Raw genomic sequence first — 22,210 nt, forward strand, 5'->3', positions numbered from 1 at the left:
ATTTATAATATTTTATTGTTTAAATAAAAAAAATGTATCGTTGTGATAGTGCCTGTGAAAATAGTGAATTTATGCTAATTATAAATATTTATAATATTTTGCTGATTAAAATAAAAAGATATTGTGGTGATAGTATCCCGTGAAAACTTAGATGAATAATTTTCAATTTTAATTGGTATATAATTTATTTAAATGCAATTATAAAATATAAAATAATAAATTTTATTGTAAAATACAATTTAGGCTATAAATTATTCCAAACATCTCATATTTTATTCAAATAATAAGAGGAATTGAAAAACTTGAATTTATAGAACTCAAATCTTCTAATGCCATATGTATATATTAGATGTATATTAAGTTTATCTTCCATCCTCATTTTGAATCATTGCCATGCATTTTGAAACAGTCAGCCCAAGGATCCCTTGATCCGACACCAGCAGATTAGTAGCATCCACCATATTAGTCATGCATGGCGTCTAAAATTATGATAGAAACATACATGAGTAGCATAAAATGGATAAATATATATGCAACATGATTTCACTATTATGAAGAAACTAATTGACATGGTAGAGAAATTAACTGACTATTCAAGTGATTTAATTGTTTAGATTAGTAATTTGTTAGTAATATGAAGAAACATAATGCAAGCATAATGCATGGCACAATTTAAAACATAATCACCCATTGGTTAAAAGACAAAGGGATGCGGCAAGTCAATAAAGTTGTCTTATCAACCAAAATGGTTTACAAGTTATGTTATAACACCGTTGTACATAAAGATTCAGAATAGCAGTGGTTAATTATAATGCAACCTGGACTTTTAATAGAAATAATCACAAAACTAGATATTCTATAAAGCTTCCTCGACCTCATATTCAAATGTCAGTACTGCAATAGTTTTGGTTTATGTTTCAATTTAGATTAGCTGTGAATAATGCAGGTAGCTATAAAAAGTTGTCAATTTTAATAAGTTTTTAATCTGAATTAGAAGAAAAGAATGGTATTATTTCAAGCTTCTACTTCCATATGTAATTTGAAATTAAAATTAGTTTTCTGTCATATATTACTCAAAGAAAGCTGTAGGATTGGGAAAGGCTTTGGGTTTTGGTTTGACCTTAATCTCATTCACGTTGCAAACATAGATAGCATCCTGTTCTTGGCTGCAAAAGAAGAAATAAACACAAGTTATAACCAGAGTGAGTGTGTGTTTGAGGGAAATGGGAGGATAGATACGTACATTTTGGGTCCCTCCTTGAACGTGTAACTTAATGCAACAGCCAGGAGACGACCATCTCTGCTAAATGAGAGTACAACAAAGCTAGTTGGATATTTTGAATACTGCAATAAAAAATGGTAATTTAGTAACGCAAAATGAGGAAAACTTGATACAGCCTCTTTTAGTTAACAAAATCGTCACAACCTCCTGTGGCGAATGTACCATATTTGCATGAAGATTTCTCATCAGTGGTACAAGCTAAGAGATTTTTGTTTTCTAACTGAAGCCACTATTTTGATTATCAGTATTCATCATTTACACCCAGAGAAAATAAAAAACCTGATATCAAGAGATTAGTTTATATATTTAACCTACTAAAACCACCACTCGTTTTAAACTTTAACCTTCTTTAGCATGTTTGTTAATTAAGGAGACAAGAAAATTTGCTAGACAGTGAACTTCAAAATACTAAAACCAGTGTTTGTAATTATGATTGTATTTACCTGAGTGCCGGTGCTCGAGATGCAAGAGTGGAATAGCCTGCAAACACATTGAAACCAATATACTTTGGCATCTTTAGTTGAATAGAAGTTATATCAGGAAAAGAATAACATTGAAACAAATCAAAGTTATTACAAGACATGGATTGTTCTGCATTAATCATTAAAGAATAACCTGCCATTGACAATTATAGTAGTGAATCCAGTATACCCTGCCATTGCTCCATGAACTGCAATATGAGCAAGAAGAGTGTAGTAGACGTTGTCTGATACATTAAATAGGAAGAATAACAACAAAATAGGACAACAACATTGGTGTAGTTATTCATTCAAGGACAGAAAAAAGAAACTTTAACTATACTGCATAAGCAACACAAATAATGCTAAATAATCAAATAATTGAAGTAATGCTGCAACAAATGAATCTGAACCACTCACCCATTTAAATAATTTTTTTCTCGGATATCAATGAGGTGAGGAGATGTAAAAAATCCAGTACGAAAACCACAATTGCGTAATATAGATTATGTGAAGGTACACGTAGATCCCTATGGAACCACAATTCAAAATAACAATATCCATCATTATAATTTGCATATAGTTACTAATTACATACCATATCGACAAAATAATCAAATTACAAGTTTGAGTTGTGAAATTGCAATTTATGTATCATGAATCTATCAATACCTTTATTTCCTTGCATGAGATTTTCACACACTCTTTGAAGATCGAACTGCCACGATAGGTCAATGATAAGTGCACAAATGTACTTATTTTGTATATATGTTTTGTTGCACTTATCGATACTTTTTGTTAATACCGTTTCAATAATACCCCGTTTTGTGTATAAACACGTATACTTTGTGAATAGATGTATTTTCATATACTTTTATACTTTTTGATAATTTTCTATTCATTTTGTAGGTATTGAGGCGTATTTGCAGCATGAGCAATAACGTGTCGAAGACACGGCTTCAAACGCGCGTTTTTTAGCAACGAAACCAACTCATCAACAAATAAAGCTCAAAACCAAAGAATAATAAATCACAAATTTGGTTTATATGTTGTCATTGTTAGATGGGAAATTGAATAAGCTTTCCAACGCTTCGAACCGGACGCAAATCGGAGTTACGGTTCTCAAGTTACGTCATTTTTACTAAAAGCTGTTTTTTCATGACAGCAGGTTGGGCGCGATGCGCGCTGTACAGAACTCAAAATTGCATAAATAGGCGAAGATCAGATTTTTTAGGTTATGTTTTGGGTATTTTTGAACCCCAACTCATCCTAGGTCTTTTTTGGGTAGATTTAGCTTAGAAACACCATTGGAGCTTGCAATCGGATGATCGGAGGTCGAATTTCTCATCGATCGGAGTTGACAAACCAAGAAATTGCTCGTGATTGACACCGCGAAAGATTTGGTTTTCTTCTCTTCCTCTTCTCTTTGTAACCACTTTTGTTGGGTTTGTTTGTAAGTTTACTCTAAATCTATGTATATTGTTACTCTATTGTTGTATAAAGTTTGATTTACAAATCTTAATCGGTGTTTCCTTGATCTTTTTGCTTAAATGCTTTGGATTTGTGTTGTTGTAGAAATAGGCATCACAAATCTTGATTTGGGGGATATCTGTTAGCTTTTGATTCTAGACATAGGATTGGGGTTAACATCCACATAATATTTGAGTTTAATATCTCTGTGTTGTTCGATCGGTTGAGACATCGTCGAAAGAGCAATATGGTTGAAATCTCGTCGGTGTTTCAGAAATGGACATTGATGTGAGGGATATGTGGTGATTCTGACGAGTATTGTAGATTGAGTACGGCGGAGTGATAAATTTAAGTTTGTGAGGAGTAGTTTAGATTCATACCAGATAAGCTATTCTCTATCAAGAATGAATTCTTTTTATGTTCATATGTTATATTTTTCCTGTTTACGTAAAACCCATTTAACCCAAACTCAAGAACTAAGAATCCGTCGAACGGCAGTTCAATAGCACTAATCTTTGTGGACACGATAAATTTCCGGATAAATATTTCGAAAAATTTTGTTGCTTGCCGCTTTACCGCTCCAACAGTCGACTTTAGAATCAGTTAGCGTTGTTGATGTTTGGGATCCAACTTTGTTGTACACGGATAAACTTGGTACAAAGAGCACCTTCTAGAAATACACTCTTACAAATTCAATTTAATTGTTCCATTATTTCATGGACAAACATGAATAATCAATTATCCGCAGAAACCATATTGGACTACCGACCTTGATCAGCGCATGTTTCCATCAGCCGAGGAAGAAGCAATTGAGGATCTCGTACAGTCAAGCAGTTGAACAACAATATCTGCAGACCATTCAACGACTTTAACACAAAATTTCAATAATAAAATGAATCATCAACTCCAATTCGAAGTTTATAACTTAATATCTAGAAAGTATATATGTATTTTACCGGAGTGGATTTTCTCAAGATTCCTCTTTCCCCATGTTGCATCTTCACTGTCTCAGAATATTTATCTGCAACTTCACGACAATACTAAACATGATAAAAATAAACAGACAATATTGGTACTCAAGAAGAAAAAACAGGAGACAAATCATTTAGATGCATTGGCACATATTAAAAGGCCTTCAGGAAAAGACCATCAGTCTTTTGCATAATGTTAGCTTTGTGTATAGCAGACACCCTCTTTCTTCCATGTGCCTTGTCGTAGTGAAAATGCCTTAAGTCGCTGTCGAAAATGCCTTTCCCCAACACACATCCAATACAGATGTTCACAAAAGCTGAATCTCAAGCTACAATGAACAACATAAAGAAATATATCAGCAACTGCTAAAAGCAGATTATTTAATCAATCAATATATTAACTTATTACATAGCTTATTGTAAATCTTAGATTCATTAACAGTCCAACCATTGTTCTGCATCTTGCTTCCTAACATAAACCCTAAAATCAGAATAAGATAAAAACAAACCCTTTAATCATAAATCACAGAGTAGATGCAACGACAAAGATTCACATAACACAATTTAAAGATTCACAGAGCAACAACGACAAAGAAAATGGAAAAACGAAAAAATCATCACAGAGTTAAACACACATAATACACGATTCCATGATGAAACGAAAACACAATAACTCATTTTTAACAGCAAAGCACAAGGTCAAAGTTAAAGGAATCGATTTCTTACATGAGTGAAGATGGGTTCAATGGGTTGAAGCTGTCGAAAATCAGACACGAGAGAGAGTGAAAACTTGGCGGTGGTGATGGTTGTAGATATGGAGACGGCAATTTAAGATTTTTGGTGTCTGTGAGAATACAGATAGAGAGAAAGAAAGAGGAAGAAAGAGAGGGAAAGAGACGAGAAAGAGAGAGAAAGATTGAGGAAAAAGTGGGTGTTTTCAAATGAGACGGATGGAGAAAGAGAAAAGTGGAAAATATGTTTTTCACTTGACAAAATACTTTATTTTTATTGGACAATTTAATTATTACATAAATAAATGAAATTTCACACAAATGTAACCAAGTTTTTTTTTTTTACTTAAATGGCATTATAGGATGTTTTATGGCATGTTTCAGTGTTAGTTAGGTACTTGATCCCGATTGAAGAAGTGTTTAACTTTTATTTATTTATCTACTTAACCTAAATGCAAGGTTGTCATGATGGCAACTTTTGCAACAACCCTAGACCTAAAAATGATGTGTCATTCTAATATAACACTAATGCTGAGGTGTCAATATCTTAAAATTTCTAATATTAATTAACTATTTGTATTATAATATTAACTATTCTAATATCAATCTCTAGCCTTATATGCCTGTGTGTCATTTTATTATAATTTTCAATATTATATTAATTTTAATTATATACATGACATCTTTCCTAACCTTATGTTTCTAACCCATAATAATAATAATATAATAACACATTATAATATAATAAAAAAAAATTACAATATAATATTCATCTAATAATAATAATAACAAATAAAAATACTATTAACAATATACATAATATTAATAATAATAATAATAATAATAATAATATTTATATAATAATAATATTAATTTTAAATCACCCATATTAATAATAATATTAATAATATAATAATAATATATTAATATAAATAATATTGGTAATATAAATAGTAAAATATTTTTAAATATATCTAATAATAATAACAAATGAAAATGCTATTGACAACATACATAATAATAAAATTATATTATATCTATATAACAATAATATTAATTTTAATCACCCATATTAATAATAATAATATTAATATAAATAATATTCGTAATATAAATAATAAATTATTTTAATATAAATAATATTGGTAATATAAATAATATTGGTAATATAAATAATAAATTATTTCTAAATATATTACTAAATAAACAAGTGATTAAATTTCAAAATATTATATTAAAAGCAATTATAATTATAATTTTATTTAAACTTATTTTTCAATAATAATTGAAATCTTTTTTAATTAATGAGTATTTTAAATATCATAAACAAGTGAACAATCAAATAGAAATAATAATAATAATAATAATAATAATAATAATAATAATAATAATAATAATAATAATAATAATAATAATAATAATAATGTTCTATAAATCCACCTCTTAAGTAACCTACGTAACCTCTCCTATAGTAACCCCTTCCCAAATATATCCTTCTAATGAATTAATAACTTTAAGTAAATTCCTATAAATCCACCTTTTAATATACGTAATTTCTCCAATTAATTAAATGATCATGATAAATATCATAATTAAAATAATAATAATATTCTATAAATCCACCTCTTAAGTAACCTACGTAACCTCTCCTATAGTAACCCCTTCCCAAATATATCCTTCTAATGAATTAATAACTTTAAGTAAATTCCTATAAATCCACCTAACTTCTCCAATTAATTAAATGATAATGATAAATAGCATAATTAAATGATAATGATAAATAGCAACAATAATTAATTAATTAATTAATTAATTAATTTTATATAAATTCACCTTTTCAGATAACTTCCACGTAGTTATAACCTCCTCCAAAATATATCTGTCTAATGAATAAAATATTAATATTTATTAATTACTTATAATTAATCAAAATAATTAAAGATATTGGGTTTAGTGAAAAGTTATCAATAAATAGGTTTAGTAAAAGGTTAGTAGGATACATAGCAATGGTAATAACAAATTGAAATCTCTTATACTTTATAAATGACTTACTTGATAGAAAAATAAGAGATGCTCTCATTTCCTCTTAATTTTACACTCTTCTCATTTGCTTTATTTTTTATTTTTAATTATTAACTTGAAAGTTTTTCATGTCTTTAAATTCATCTATATATTTCATACATTTTAACAGTAAATGATTGTACTTTTGATGCAGAGAAATGAAGACATGGAAAATAAAGACATGTTAGCACAATACTATGGTATTCAATAGTTTATTATTTATTCTCTTTTGTTTTACTTTATTTAGAACAAGTAGTTTATTGTAGAATCAATCTCACACTTCCACTATTTTCAATCTTCCAACCACTTTTGAGGCTCTTAACTATCTATTATAAAACCAATGAGCATATTTTTCTTAACAAAGAGACTGTAATTGATAAAACATGTTATGAAACACCAAAAATATTAAGTTTTTAAAAAAATATTTCTTTTTTCCATTAACAAACATATATGTTCCTCTCTCTTTCTCTTATTTTTATTTATTCACATATTTTTATGTATTATTTTAATTAAAAATCTAATTCATCAATTTTATTTATTAATTTTATATTGCAGGTATCTTCATTTTAATGATTGTAGAATTTCACACAAAATTAAGATATTCTATAATTATATTGTATATTTTTTATTTTATAAAATATATGATATTATTACAAAAGATATTTATTTATTTTTGTAGTTATCACCACCATGTATTCTTGGATGAAGGAATACTGTTTATTTTATTTATTTATCATTTTATATATTCAATTTTTTTTAATAAAGCAAATTTGTATTAATTCAAAAAAAAACTAATTACAAACACGACGATTCGTGAATCCAGCACTTAAAGGGACTACTAACTATGATATCACCATCCTATAACATCAAATTGACTATATGAAATCTAAGTTTTCTACTATACCAACCTCTGTATACAATCATATCAATAATATTAGCTCATATTTTTATGTGATCTGTATTATTACCAAAACTCTTTTTGTTCATGTACTTCCACACCTCATATATCGTTTCAGTTGCAACAAGTTTTAGAAGTGCAGCTTTCCAACCTTTTCTCGAGCCCTATTGCATAAGCCAGTTTAACTCACAGTTCCTTGATTGAGGCACATGTTACACACAAATTCACTTCAGAAGTTCCTCCCAGATTTTCTTCATAGCATCATACACACAGTTCCTTTATTATTTATTTTTTATTATGTACTTTTTTCTTTTCATTTATTTATCATTATTTTATTATTATTTATCAATGAGTTAAATTTACTTATCTTTATCGGTTTTGTAATTTCTTCCTTATACATGTTTTTTATACTTTACAATTGATTATAATATTATTTTATTTTCTTTTTTAAAATAATTCAGAAAAACTTACTCATGCCTACCATGTCTTCTACTAAATATTCTCCTCAAAATTAATAGTAATAATTTATTTAATGATATTATTAATTAATATCAAAATCATTAATTCAAAATAATATTTCATTCATTAAATCAATATAACTAATAATTAATTAAATTAAATTGAACACCTTCTTTTTTATTTATTTAAGGCACCTTAATTGCATACCAACTATCATGCCATTACCCACTAATACATTATATAAACTATTTATTTTTTCATTATTTAATAAATCGATAATTTATAATTTATCCTAACGTAACCAATTAACAAATAATACATTCACTCTTTTATGTAATGGTGAATTTCTTATTTTATGTTTTTATTTTGCATATAAATACTTAAAAAAAAATATTTCTAAATTTATAATTTATATTTTTTCACTCAATTTTTAATTTTTATTATGATTATTTTTTCTTCTATCTCAATTTCATAACTCTACTTATTTTTCATTTCAATTATTAATTTGGCATTATTTATAAGTGGTTTATTTTATTTATTTATTTATATTATATAGTTTTATTTTAAATAATTAAACAATAATATAAAACATCAAATACAAATCACTTATATTGTATATTAGAGATACAGTTGATATAAAATTATTCATATTAATATATTATAAATTATTATAATTACCAATAATATTTAAATAAAAAATATCCGTGCATCGCGGGTGTAGGTCTAGTTTATTTGAAACTCCCTGTGTTAAGTGTGGTAAACTACTTTTGAATAAAGAGGTGTGACAAAGCTTCCTGTTTCTGGTGCAATTTCCGCTGCCAACACCATAACTATTAAACGCTTTGAACGCTTCCGCTCGTTGTGCCACTGCGTCGCCATTACCATTGTCCACTTCTATGCTTCCTCTTCTCAAGTCCGTCCCAGTTTCCAAACTTTCTTCATTGCATCAACGTGCTTACAAATATTTTTCATCAGCTACATCTTTTCTACAAAAAGACACCATTTTCAGCACTTTATTCAACTCCTGTGTGAATGTTAATGTCACCAAGCAGCTTCATGCTCTTCTAGTTGTGTTTGGAAAATCTCAAAATGTTGTTCTATCCACAAAGCTTATTAACTTGTATGTCACTCTCGGAGATATCTCGTTATCTCGCTCTACTTTTAACCACATTAACAAAAAGAATATATATTCATGGAACTCGATTATATCCGCTTATGTTCGATTCGGTCGATACAATGAAGCTATGAATTGTGTCAATGAATTGTTTTCCATGTCTGATGATTTAAGGCCTGATTTTTATACTTTCCCGCCTATATTGAAAGCTTGTGTATGTCTTGTTGATGGGAAAAAGGTGCATTGTTGTGTTTTTAAGATGGGTTTTGAGAATGATGTGTTTGTTGCTGCTTCGTTGATAAATTTGTATTCGCGGTTTGGTGTTTTGAAAATTGCGTACAAGGTGTTTGTTGATATGCCTGTTAGGGATGTGGGTTCTTGGAATGCGATGATTTCGGGGTTTTGTCAGAATGGAGATGTGGTTGGGGCGTTAGGTGTGTTGAATAGGATGAAAGGTGAGGGGGTGAAGATGGATACTGTAACGGTGTCGAGTATACTTCCTGTTTGTGCGCAGTCGGAGGATATTGTTAATGGGGTGTTGATTCATTTGTATGTGTTGAAGCATGGGTTGGATAGTGATGTTTTTGTTTCCAATGGTTTGATTAATATGTATTCGAAGTTTGGTAGGTTGTGGGATGCACAAAGGGTTTTTGATTATATGGAAGTGAGGGATTTGGTATCTTGGAATTCTATAATTGCTGCATATGAGCAGAATGATGATCCAAATACTGCACTTAAATTTTTTAAAGGGATGCAAATTGTTGGAATACGGCCTGATTTGTTGACGGTTGTGAGTTTGATGTCAATATTCAGTCAGTTAAGTGATCAAAGGGTTAGCAGATCTATTCATGGATTTGTAATGAGGCGAGAATGGATTGAGAAGGATGTTGTGATTGGCAATGCACTAGTGAATATGTATGCAAAGTTGGGAGATATGAACTGTGCGCATACAGTTTTTGATCAGCTTCCTAGCAAAGATGCAATTTCATGGAACACATTGATCACAGGTTATACTCAAAACGGTCTTGCAAGTGAAGCAATTGATGCTTACAACATGATGGAAGAGTGTATAGATATAATCCCAAACCAAGGGACTTGGGTGAGTATTATACCAGCATATTCTCATGTTGGAGCTTTGCAACATGGAATGAAAATTCATGTGAGGCTAATAAAAAACTCTCTCTACTTGGATGTCTTTGTGGCTACCTGCCTAATTGACATGTATGGAAAATGTGGGAAGTTGGAAGATGCAATGTCCTTATTTTATGAGATTCCACGGGAAACTTCAGTTCCTTGGAATGCCATAATATCTTCTCTAGGGGTTCACGGCCATGGAGAAGAAGCTCTGCAACTTTTTAAAGACATGCTAGCTGAAGGTGTGGAGGCAGATCATGTTACCTTTGTATCTTTGTTGTCGGCTTGTAGCCATTCGGGTTTAGTTGATGAAGGGCAAAAATGTTTTGATATTATGCAGAAAGAGTATGGGATCGAGCCTAGTTTGAAACATTATGGCTGCATGGTTGATTTGCTTGGCAGAGCTGGATATTTGAAAAAAGCTTATGATTTAGTGAGAAGTATGCCTGTACAACCAGATGCATCCATCTGGGGTGCTCTTCTCTCTGCTTGTAGAATACATGGAAATGCAGAATTAGGTACATTAGCCTCAGAACGTTTATTGGAAGTTGATTCGGAGAACGTTGGCTATTATGTTTTATTGTCAAACATCTATGCAAATACCGGAAAATGGGAGGGAGTAGTTAAAGTAAGATCCTTGGCCAGAGATCGAGGATTGAGGAAAACACCTGGGTGGAGCTCTGTTGTAGCTGGCAGTAAAGTCGAAGTTTTTTATACTGGGAACCAAACTCATCCAAAATATGCAGAGATATACAGAGAACTAAGGGTTTTGAGTGCTAAAATGAAGAATCTTGGCTATGTTCCGGACTATAGCTTTGTCTTACAAGATGTTGAGGAGGATGAAAAGGAACAGATTTTGAATAGTCATAGCGAGAGATTGGCCATTGCATTTGGAATTATCAGTACTCCACCGGGAACTCCGATTAGGATATTTAAAAACTTGCGTGTTTGTGGTGATTGTCATAACGCGACTAAGTATATATCGAGAATTACTGAGAGGGAAATAATTGTGAGGGACTCAAACCGTTTCCATCATTTTAAAGATGGGATTTGCTCATGTGGTGATTACTGGTAAAAGATGCTGATTTATGGAAATCTGAAAAGATTTTGCCGTAGTACACTAGATATGCATTAATCAAAACTTTCTAAGGCAGTCTCACAACTTTTTTCAACATCTTTCACCTGCTTCATAGCTACATTGAGTTTAAAGCATGCCAGGTCAATATGTTCTTCATCTCATATCGCCACCTTTGTCTTTCCTTCTCCGGAACCATTATCTCTCCTCCAAAATCCTCTCATGGCATGGGCAGGAAACTCTAAACACAACCTTATAGAGAACATAAAAGCTCTTCTTGCACGAAGCTTAAAAAATTCAAAGGTAAGTATTAGGGGAGTAAGTTGGCATGATTATTTATCCCTTTCAGGTTATACAATATAGATTTACTTTTTTATTTATTTTAACTCATAGATTTACTTGAACTACTGCTATTTTATGATGTGAATTTTTTCATATTAAATCTTGAATTCAACCCTATCGTAGTTTATTTAGTTCTCTTTCAATTTATCTTGTTTTTTATTTTTCGCTCAATTTTTTTCAGAATTTGATAATTTTCTTTTTCTTCTGAAAACATGAGGTTCAATAGATTATATCAAAATAAAAAAGAAGATAAGCTTCCAGTTTCTTGCCTCTCTCCATCGTTCTCTTGCTTCCATCGTTGATACCCTCGATGGCCATTCTTTCGTTTCATTTGTGTTTGATCTTTGTAAAAACCCGGGCTATTTTTAATGGTAGGAAACAAAATGCATACATTAGGTAGTTTGAGAAAGGTTTTCTTTCATCAGGTCATGTCCCTAATTCCCTTATATTCTATGTTTGAGATGGTTTGCTGTAACTATGTTTTACTGTCACTTTGTGAAGGTTTATGGTTTTTGTTAGATTTTGCTTTGGTTTCTGTCTTTTTTTTATTGTATGATTTATAGAATATTTATTTACAGAGTGTTAGATGTTAGTTTGTGAGAAGAAATGGACATAGTTTTCGGCTTTGTTATGCATATTATTTCCTTATTACTCTGTATATGGATTCATTCATTTAGGACTTTGTTGAGTAACCCTATTTTTTTGCCTCTTCATTTTGTCTTAAACACTTACAATATGTAAGCCCCACAGTAGCGCAGCATTGGTTCTTGCTGAAACAACCAGATGAGATGTTACTCTGCTATCGTTTTTTATTTCAAGCCCTGTAAAAAAATCATGTATCTGTTCAGTCTATACAAATACAGTTATTACTTGCAAGCAAGAGTGTACATCAGCAAACTTATATAGCTATTTTTTTCCCAATTTGTTTACCCATAAATTCCCATGTCAAAATCTTATTGCTCCATATGAGTATATAGATATTTGCAGGAGTATAAGCCCCAATATGTTTATCAATAAATTCCCAAGTCTAAACCTTATTGCTGAATATGAGTATAGATATTTGGAGGATTGTTTTTATTAGTTGATGCTTCCTTTGAGTTTAATTGAGAAAGAAACTAGGGTGTTTCCTTTTCAACCTTCAATTATGTCGAGACAATTCAATTTCACCCAAATGTTGCATTCTTCAATCATTCTTATTGATAAAGACTTGTCTCCTTTTATTGAGATGGCTTGGTTAATTATGAGCTCGTAGAGAAAAAGAGAAAGTTGGCTTAATTTGCTCTTGTACTATGCTTGACTTTGACATCTTGTGTTTCTAACACTTAATCATATTTCGAAGTCTTTTTGATGAATGTCTCTCGATTAGAGATACAATCTCTAATAGTGTTGTGATTTCTTCTTATTTGACGTCTCTAAAAGTGTTGTGTTTCCAACAATGAAGACCTCAAGAACATGATTGAAGAATATGATCGTTTGTCTTCAAACCCTTCTCTTATTCTTCACCAAACCAGAAACTGTTATTTCCATGGGCAATTATGATAACTCTGATAATCACGCGTGGTTTGTGGAGGCTCTCAATAACTCATGTATTATGTCCCGAGTTGTTTTTGATTTTGGTGCAATGGTTGATATTGAAAGGATATTTTTTTGTATAATGTTGTGTGCTTAATGAAATCACATTGAGTGTATATTTATACTCATATGGGTTGTACACAATAAGGTAATACAATCAATCTTATAAATACAATATTAATACTAATAAATTCTAATTGATCACTAAACAATTCTAATAGATTCTTAACACTTCATCTCAAGCCGGATTATATATGTTATATGAGCCGAGCTTGTTACGAATGTAATCCATTCGAGAGCCCTTGAGAGACTTAGTGAACATATCATCCAATTGGTCTTCAGACTTAACTATATCGTGATTTCTTCTGAAAGCACCTTGTCCCTTATATAATTACAGTTTCTACGTGCATGGTCCGTTTATGAAAAACTAGATTAGATGCAATATGGAGTACCACACCACTTGATTGTCACATATGAGTTTTGTGGCCTGAAGATCTACCAACCTAAGCTTTGAGAGTAAATTTTTAAGTCATGCAAACTCCTTCCAGGTTCCTGTCGTAACACGATATTCAGCTTCAGCACTAGATAGTGCGAGTGTATTTTGTTTCTTGCTTCTCCATGAGATCATATTACCTCTAATAAAGACACAATATCAAGAAGTAGATCTCCTATTTGATGGTGATCCGGCCTAGTATGCATCTGAATAACCAATGATTTTAGCATCATCCTTATCTTCATATAATAGTCCTCTTTCTGGTGCGTTCAAGAGGACTATTATATGAAGATAAGGGTGATAACAATGACATTATTATCACTGTTGCCAAATAATATAAAAAGTGAAGTTTCTGATAATAACTAGCAACATCAAATTGTTTATATTCATGGTACTACTGGTACAACAGGTTAGGTTCCAATCTATCCTGCTACTCAATTTATGTACCACAATCATACCAACAATTTCATCAGTACTCAGTTTGTGCAGTACCAGTTGGACTTGGATCCACACAATCACAAAGCATATGCAAATATAGCTGACACGAAAGTAAGCCACTAATGGCACAAAGTGTTGTACTTGAGCTGACTCCAAGAGTTTATAAAACTTCAGTGGCATCAAATCCTGCTTTAGTTCAAACACCTTCCAATCAATTTCAGCAGCAGGTGAATTTGCCTCAAAATCTAAATATTCACCAGTTTGTTTATGGTTCTGAATATGGTGGAGCAGCTATGCAATTATACTGCACACCATAACATCCTGCAAATGTAAATGCACCTTTTTAGTACACAAAATCCATGACCTCAGCACAGTCAGCAGCTGCTGCTGCTTCAGCACTATCAGATCTTCCAAAACAGTTTCCTATACACAATAATCAGCAACCAAATTGAACTTCACAACAAGTAGAATTCCATTCGGATAAAGTATGCTCGGCATCATAGTATCAATTTATCATATATTCGAAGCTAGTTTTACGTAGTTTTTATTATTTTGCTATGATATCAAGTACTGCAATTTGGAGTGCTATTTAACAAGTTGTTGAATACATTGTTTCTCTGCCTATAAAACGATCGAGTTAACTTGAGAGTAATGTTGGTTAGCTTAATAAGCCGCATTTGTAAAATAGGCCCAAAGATAAATGTCAGTGTGTTGCATTTGTAGTAACGAATAAGATGTTGAAGCATTAGCAGCAAGTAAACCAACTAAAGATGGTGATCCGATTAGTGAGACGACGGAATGTTGATCTCCATCGACTGCATAGCGAGAAATAAGTTTGCTTGTTTCAAACATGCCATGTGATCGCTTTATAAATCATGGTAACTAACTGAATAGTTAAGAGTGGATATGCAGACCAAACCTCATGTTTCAATTCCACTCCTAGAGGCAGGCAGGTAGGTAGTAGAATATACTATTATTATATTAGGCGTTTGTGTAAACACCAAAAGAGTCCCACATCGTTTGTTTTCGACTTTTATAAAATGTTTATATAACGCTAAGGAGACACATATTAGCACGACCTTACTTGAACAGGATCTGTTCTATAGGCTCGTACTACTGTATCCTTGATTTCAAAGGAGACAGGAACTAAAGTCTGGATGACGAAATGAGACCGCACGATCAGAGCGTGATTAACGGCTGAGATGATTATCAAGCTGATACATCATCTTGTGCTGTAGATGATCGTTCTCGGACAGTGCAAGCTGTGCGGGGTGGTCGTGCGGTGATATGACAGACTCATATCCTTTTTATTTTCTTCTTTCATACAATTTTGCAACTGAACATGTTTATTTTAGTTTGACTGTCACGAATTTTACAACAAACAAAATGTATTTTTTCATCTATCACTTTGCTAAACTTTTCATAAAATTACAACTAATCACTTGAAAGAAATACGCAAACTGTATTATTACCTTCTTCACTAGCCCTTCTACAATGATGAATGAGCAACAACAGCTTTTGAACCGAAATGCTTTGATCTTGGCTCCACACAACAACACTTGGATAATACATGCATGTCTCCATTGTTATCTTCTTTCTTCTTTTGAACCTAAAGTAAAAAGATTTTACTGGAATCTGTAAAAAGGGTAAACATATGCATAATATCCAACACACTTGTGTGGTAGGGAAGCTGCCACGTTCATATGATTCAATTTTGTTGCAGGGTATTTCAATACAGAATTGATATTCTTACACTAAAAATTGACACTTACACCGTATAAAATACGGTTTTGTATTTTTAAAATATTTAATTAATATTATTTTTTTTCTTTTTGACACATAACACACATGCACATGTGGTATATTTATACGGTGTAGAGGTAATATATTTGTTTTTGGTGTATAGATAGCACCACTCATTTCAATAATATTATAGACTATTACAATGCCTGAACTTAGTGTAACTATATTCTAAGGGCTCCCTAACTAAAATACAATAAATATTTATTTTAATCACACGTTCCTAATTACATAATATATTTTATTATATTACATTACATTATATTATATTTTAATAATAACATTATCTTTTTAATTCAATTAACTTTTGATATTTTTAGTTTTCATTACTTAATTAAATATATAAAATTAATCATTAAAATAAATATTTTTCTATCTTTTTTTTATAATAACAATTTTTTAACACTATTAAATAAATAATTTTATTTTTTAATCATAATAAACAATGGATGTTAAGGAATGATTATGAGTTTCTACCATTGTTGAATTTTAGAGCTTTGTGATAATGGATGTGAGAGTGATTGTTTTGATGTGTGTTGTTAGTAGTGTTTAATTGGTGAAATTAAATGTTCATTGATAGGTTTAGAGGGAAATAATAGTATGTAATTGACCTATAATAATAATAATAATAATAATAATAATAATAATAATAATAATAATAATAATAATAATAATAATAATAATATATTTTTGAAATAAGGTATTTAGAATGTTTGGGATAAGTCTAAGTTGAAAAAAAATGATCTTAGGAGTGAAATTCCCGTAAGGAAATCTCAGGAGAGTATTGATCGACTTGTTTGGTGCATATCTTGAGCTCTATAAGTCAAAATAACATGTCGCTCAAAGAGTTAGAAAGATAACGCGATGATATTTCTTTCTAAGTGGAGAAATTGGGTCTAGGAGTGCTACAACACTAGCGGTTCTCTGGTTTTTATACCATAAACGGCGATTTTGGTCATGCGTTGGTTAGCTTGATCCAAGTGTTACTAGAGTTTATGAGTCCATTTGGGGTGAGGTTAGTTGCGATGGAAAGAGAGTTTAATTATCCTTTCAACTAGAAAATTTCATAATTTTTTCATAAGTATATAATTTTTAGCACCATTTTGAAGTCAGAGAAAACATATTTTTCCCGATGCGAGTACCTGTTCTTATTGTTTGATTAAACCGAACCAATTGGTGTATTAAGTCATGAATTAAAGATCATATTTTTGAAATAGTCTCTCCAAGCTTTCCGAAAAATATTCATTTGCTTGAGTTCGACTCCATTTGATATTTTAAATAATTGTTTGAATGTGGTGTGTTGTCATATTATGATTAAGGGGAAATAATCATGAATCAATTGTGTTGCTCTATAATGTTGAATGTTAATCCTACTGACTATACTATTGTGTGATTGTGAATATGCAATTGTTGACTTGTTGTTGTTGGGTTGTTTGTTGGTTATTATAATATTGATTAATGATCGTGTATGGTGATTGATGTTATATGGAACAGTGATATATGCACGGTGATTATTTTTGTGAATATTTTGGTGAAATGCATATCGTTGGTGATTTTGCATGCTTGAATAAATGCATACTATGATGGTTATGGTGATGTTGTTGGTGGCATGCATGGTCAAAAGAGGAGCCAATGTGCATGTGTTTGTTTGCATGTCAATGTTGTATGTCATGCATCACGGTGATTATATGATGCATGACATAGTTGGTATGTTTCATTATCAATTTATTATTTTGCCACAATGATATTCTAAATGAAGGTGACCATGTGATGGCATGAGTAATTGAATGTTTTATTAATTAAGTGAGGGGAAGGTGTTAGACACCCCTCATTTCCCTTGTACTTAAGGGGAACATTCTCTAGCCTAGGTTTAAGTGTGTTTGTCTAAGGGAATGTTTGTTTTATTATTTATTTCTTGATTTTAATTATTTACAAAGGGAAAAGTATTTACAAAAGTTAAACTTGGAAAAAAAACAATTAGTGGACTCGCCTTGATTTCGCAACGGTGTGCCTACGTATCTTCATTAAGGGATGGAGAAGTCAGAGTCATCGTATTTTGTAAAATTGTTGGTTGGTTGATTTTAGTTTGTGAAAATGATTCTTGGTTTTGAATTATATGCTCGGGGACAAAAAGTGACTTCATTGTCGCACGAAGCAAAAAGAATTTGATTATCGCACGGGGCGAAAAAGAAGTGGTTTGATGGGTGATATTGATTTTAATTGTATTTTGAATTGTGAAAAAGGTCAAATTAAATGATTTTTTTTATTTATGTACAAGTCAGTGATGAACTATTTACAAGTTGATGATAATGTAAATATAAATCTAAGTGACTATGTACAAGTCTTAGATTATTTACAAGTTCTTGTTTTTTCTTTTCTTTTTGATTTTTGATGAACAAAATAAATACTCTAATAAAACTAAATCAATTTGATAAATGAGACAACATCTAATGAAACTAAATCAAATGAAATAAAAAAAATTGATTTTTTTCTTCTGATTAAATGAACTAGAATTTGAAAAAGAAAGGTGAAAGACTTACTTTTGTATGTTTTAATAATTAAATGACTTAAGTAACATAAATAACCTTACTAAATTAATTTAAAAAATTTAGAAAAAAGAAATAAACTAAAAAGGATACAAAAAAGCAAGTGGATGGTGCAAAAGGAAGAGAAGGGCCCAATGGCCATTCAAAAATAAACAAAACATAATAATAATAATAATAACAATAATAATATAATAAATTAAACTAAATTAAATAACAATAATAATAAGAAGAAGAATGAAGATGATAATAATAATAATAATAATAATAATAATAATAATAATAATAATAATAATAATAATAATAATAATAATAATAATAATAATAATAATAATAATAATAGGGTTTAATGTATACAAGTAATTTGTCATGTCATTCAAGAAAATTTAAAATAAAAGGGTGAAGTAATTGGATACACGGTTGTGATTGTTTACCGTGTATACTTATTTTACTATCAGTGTATCACCTCTTTTCTCATAATAATAATAATAATAATAATAATAATAATAATAATAATAATAATAATAATAATAATAAAAATAATAATAGTAGTAATAAAAATGGTTGGAAAAATAAAAGAATGGAATTAATAATAAGTGCGTTAAAAAGAGGTTTTTTATTGGAATTGTTGGTGTTGTGTTTTGTGGTATTTGATGGTGAAGTTTTAATGGAAGGGGATTAATAGATGTTATTTCTAAATCTTAACATATTGTGTGTGTGCACAAAGTGTTAGAAAACTAATGGTGTATTAGTAGAAATAATTTAGAATCAAAACCAAGAATATAATGAAAAAATTTTGAAAAAAAATACAACCATTAGAGAATCATCATATGGTTTGAAAAAGGCTACCATGAAAAGAAGAGAATCGTAAATGAAAATTGTTTGTGAAAGTGTTGATTTTTTTATGAAAAATGCTGATGTATGTGTGAAAATTTTCTTTGTAAAAAGGTCAAAAGTGTGTATTTTGTAGTGAGAATGTGAATTTTTTAATGTTGAATCCTCCAAAAGTGTGGAAATTGAGGCCTATTTATAGATGGATTTTAGGGTTTGATCCATCTATTTTAGGTAAGATTTTTAGAGATTGAGATTTGATTCAAGTCTTGGTGAACTAGACTATGATTCTTGAAGGAAGTGTGACTAGGTGCCAGATTTGATATGGAGAGAGTGTGATTTGGCAGAATATATTTTTTTTGGATTTTTTCTATTTAGTGCATAAAAATAAAGATTTAAAAATAAAATTTTAATTTTTAAAATATCCATAAATAAAAAAAACGAAAAATAAGAATTAAATAATCAAAAAATGAATTTTTTATCATTTTTTAAATGAAAACACACAAAAAATAAATAAAATACAAAAAGTAGTGCAATGGGACTTAAACTCGTAACCTTATGGTTAAATTCCTTATACCTGCTTCTTTACCAATTGTGCTATCTCATTTATTCGAAATAAGAAAGCACTTGAAAACATATGAAGGGTGGGCAAATTTTGGGTTTAACAGCAGTCACTTTTTAATTACCCTTCGCCTCAAGAGTGCGGCAGACGAAGTTTTAGCATGTCCGTGGTGGAGGATAATTAAATTTTGGAAGACCCTTAATTAATCCTCTAAAAAAACAGTTTGTGTGAAGGATTATCATGTTGAGGATATGCGGGCAAGCACCCATCCATAGCTTAATGCCTTCAAGTCTTGATTTTGTCTTGATAAGTCTTAGAGTGAAGTGGGTCCCCCACATAGATATAGTGAGGACGCCAAAGAGAGTGAGATGGATAAGTGTCATAGAGTTTGAAGTGTTATGGACAGACCATAGATGATTGAAGTGATTTTGGACGAGGTCAAAGAAAATGGAAATATTCTGGATGAACTAGATGTAATGGAGAGATTCTGGTCGGACCAGATATGATCGAATATTTGAAAATACCCGACTTCAACCAATGTGTCGATGTAGGTCAATGAGAATAAGAGATCTTCCTCAACCAAATGGTTAATTTGGATTGACAAAACATAAAATAATCGACCTCAATCAATGGATTGATGACGGTCAGTTGACAAACAAGTTCGTCCTCAACCGATGGGTTGATTCAGATCTACATTAAAATATCTAACTTCGATCAATGGGTCAAAAAAATGTCTCCAACCAATGGGTTGACTAACTTTTACGTGTGTGTCAATGAAAAACTGTCTTCAACCAATGGGTTGACTGACTTCGACCAATGGGTCAATGAAAACCTATCTTCAACCAATGGGATGACTGGCTTTGACTAATGGATCAACGAAAAATTGTCTTAAACCAATGGGTTGACGGACTTCGACCAATGGGTCAATGAAAAATTGTCTTCAACCAACAAGTTGATTGACTTCGACCAATGGGTCAGTGAAAAATGTTTTCAACCAATGGGTTAATTAACTTCCACCAATGGGTCAACAAATGGTTTGATTGACTTCGATCAATGGATCAACAAAAAAATGTCTTCCACCGATGGGTTGAATGAATTTGACCAACAAGTCAATGAAAAATTATCTTCAACCAATGGGTTGAAAGGCATGCCCCTGATTAACTGGTACCCGTAGGTGTGACCCAGGCTAACCAATTCTTGAAATGAGTTTCCCCTAGTCAATAGGAATTTTAGATGATCTGCCCATGATTATAAGAATTTTCTCCTCTGAAGTGGTAGGATCCACTGGGTGGCTTGCCCCTAGTTAGGAGCATTGTAAAAAAAATTGGCTCTTGATCATACCTTTGTTGAAACTTCCTCGATGCTAAGTATTCATTTGCGAGTAAAGTTGTTCCTTTTGAAAATTAATTCTAACACAATGCTTATGCAAGTTTTAAAATCAAAAATTGCTTTGGAAACCAAATATGGTGCGTAAAATGGATGAGTACGGATGAAGATGTGAAAACATGATAAGACAAAAATTGTTAACCATAACAAACATTAGGAGTCATTTTAACACAAATTTTGCTGAACATGCTTTCATAGTGAACCTAGCTTCAATTAGATCTTTTGAGGGTTGTAGCATTGCTTGATTTATGGTTTAAGAAACAAAGGATATAAGGCTCAAAAATGTAATTTTACCCTAACCCATTCTCCTTGATGATCTCTGGTCCTAAATTCGATTAACTCAACAGACGCATTCAGTCTGGAAGAGAATTTTGGTAACCATGATGATGAAGATGAACATGATGTTTCAAGCACTGATGAAGTTCTTTGAGGTAGCAGACACAAGCTTGTTTCCATTTTTCTTTTTGTTTTTATATCCCTATTTTTGCATGGACCCATTCTTTTGAATTTCCGGTCCATCTGGATGCCCTAACTTTTGCCTAAGTCAACTTTTTTTCAAATTTTATATTTCTTTTTGTTTGACTTAGCGG

The 22,210-nt window shown here is 30.9% G+C and overlaps 1 protein-coding gene, 1 long non-coding RNA gene and 1 other non-coding gene across 3 annotated transcripts; 2 read left to right on the plus strand and 1 right to left on the minus strand.

Moving 5' to 3' along the window:
- The first annotated feature begins 9,115 nt into the window (after positions 1–9,115).
- LOC131610002 (pentatricopeptide repeat-containing protein At4g33990-like) lies at positions 9,116–12,640 on the plus strand. Its single transcript, XM_058881853.1, has one exon. The coding sequence runs from the start codon at positions 9,227–9,229 to the stop codon at positions 11,651–11,653; it is 2,427 nt and encodes an 808-aa protein (XP_058737836.1). The 5' UTR covers positions 9,116–9,226; the 3' UTR covers positions 11,654–12,640.
- Positions 12,641–14,395: 1,755 nt separating this feature from the next.
- Positions 14,396–16,177, minus strand: LOC131612380 (uncharacterized). The gene is made up of 2 exons (XR_009287361.1): positions 15,971–16,177; positions 14,396–14,819 (listed from the first exon to the last, which is right to left on the minus strand). It is a non-coding gene; the product is annotated as an uncharacterized LOC131612380 (long non-coding RNA).
- LOC131615445 (small nucleolar RNA U3) lies at positions 15,573–15,795 on the plus strand. Its single transcript, XR_009287854.1, has one exon. It is a non-coding gene; the product is annotated as a small nucleolar RNA U3 (small nucleolar RNA).
- Positions 16,178–22,210: the final 6,033 nt, after the last annotated feature.

This window comes from Vicia villosa, linkage group LG6 (assembly GCF_029867415.1).
Source record: "Vicia villosa cultivar HV-30 ecotype Madison, WI linkage group LG6, Vvil1.0, whole genome shotgun sequence".
Lineage (NCBI taxonomy): Eukaryota > Viridiplantae > Streptophyta > Magnoliopsida > Fabales > Fabaceae > Vicia > Vicia villosa.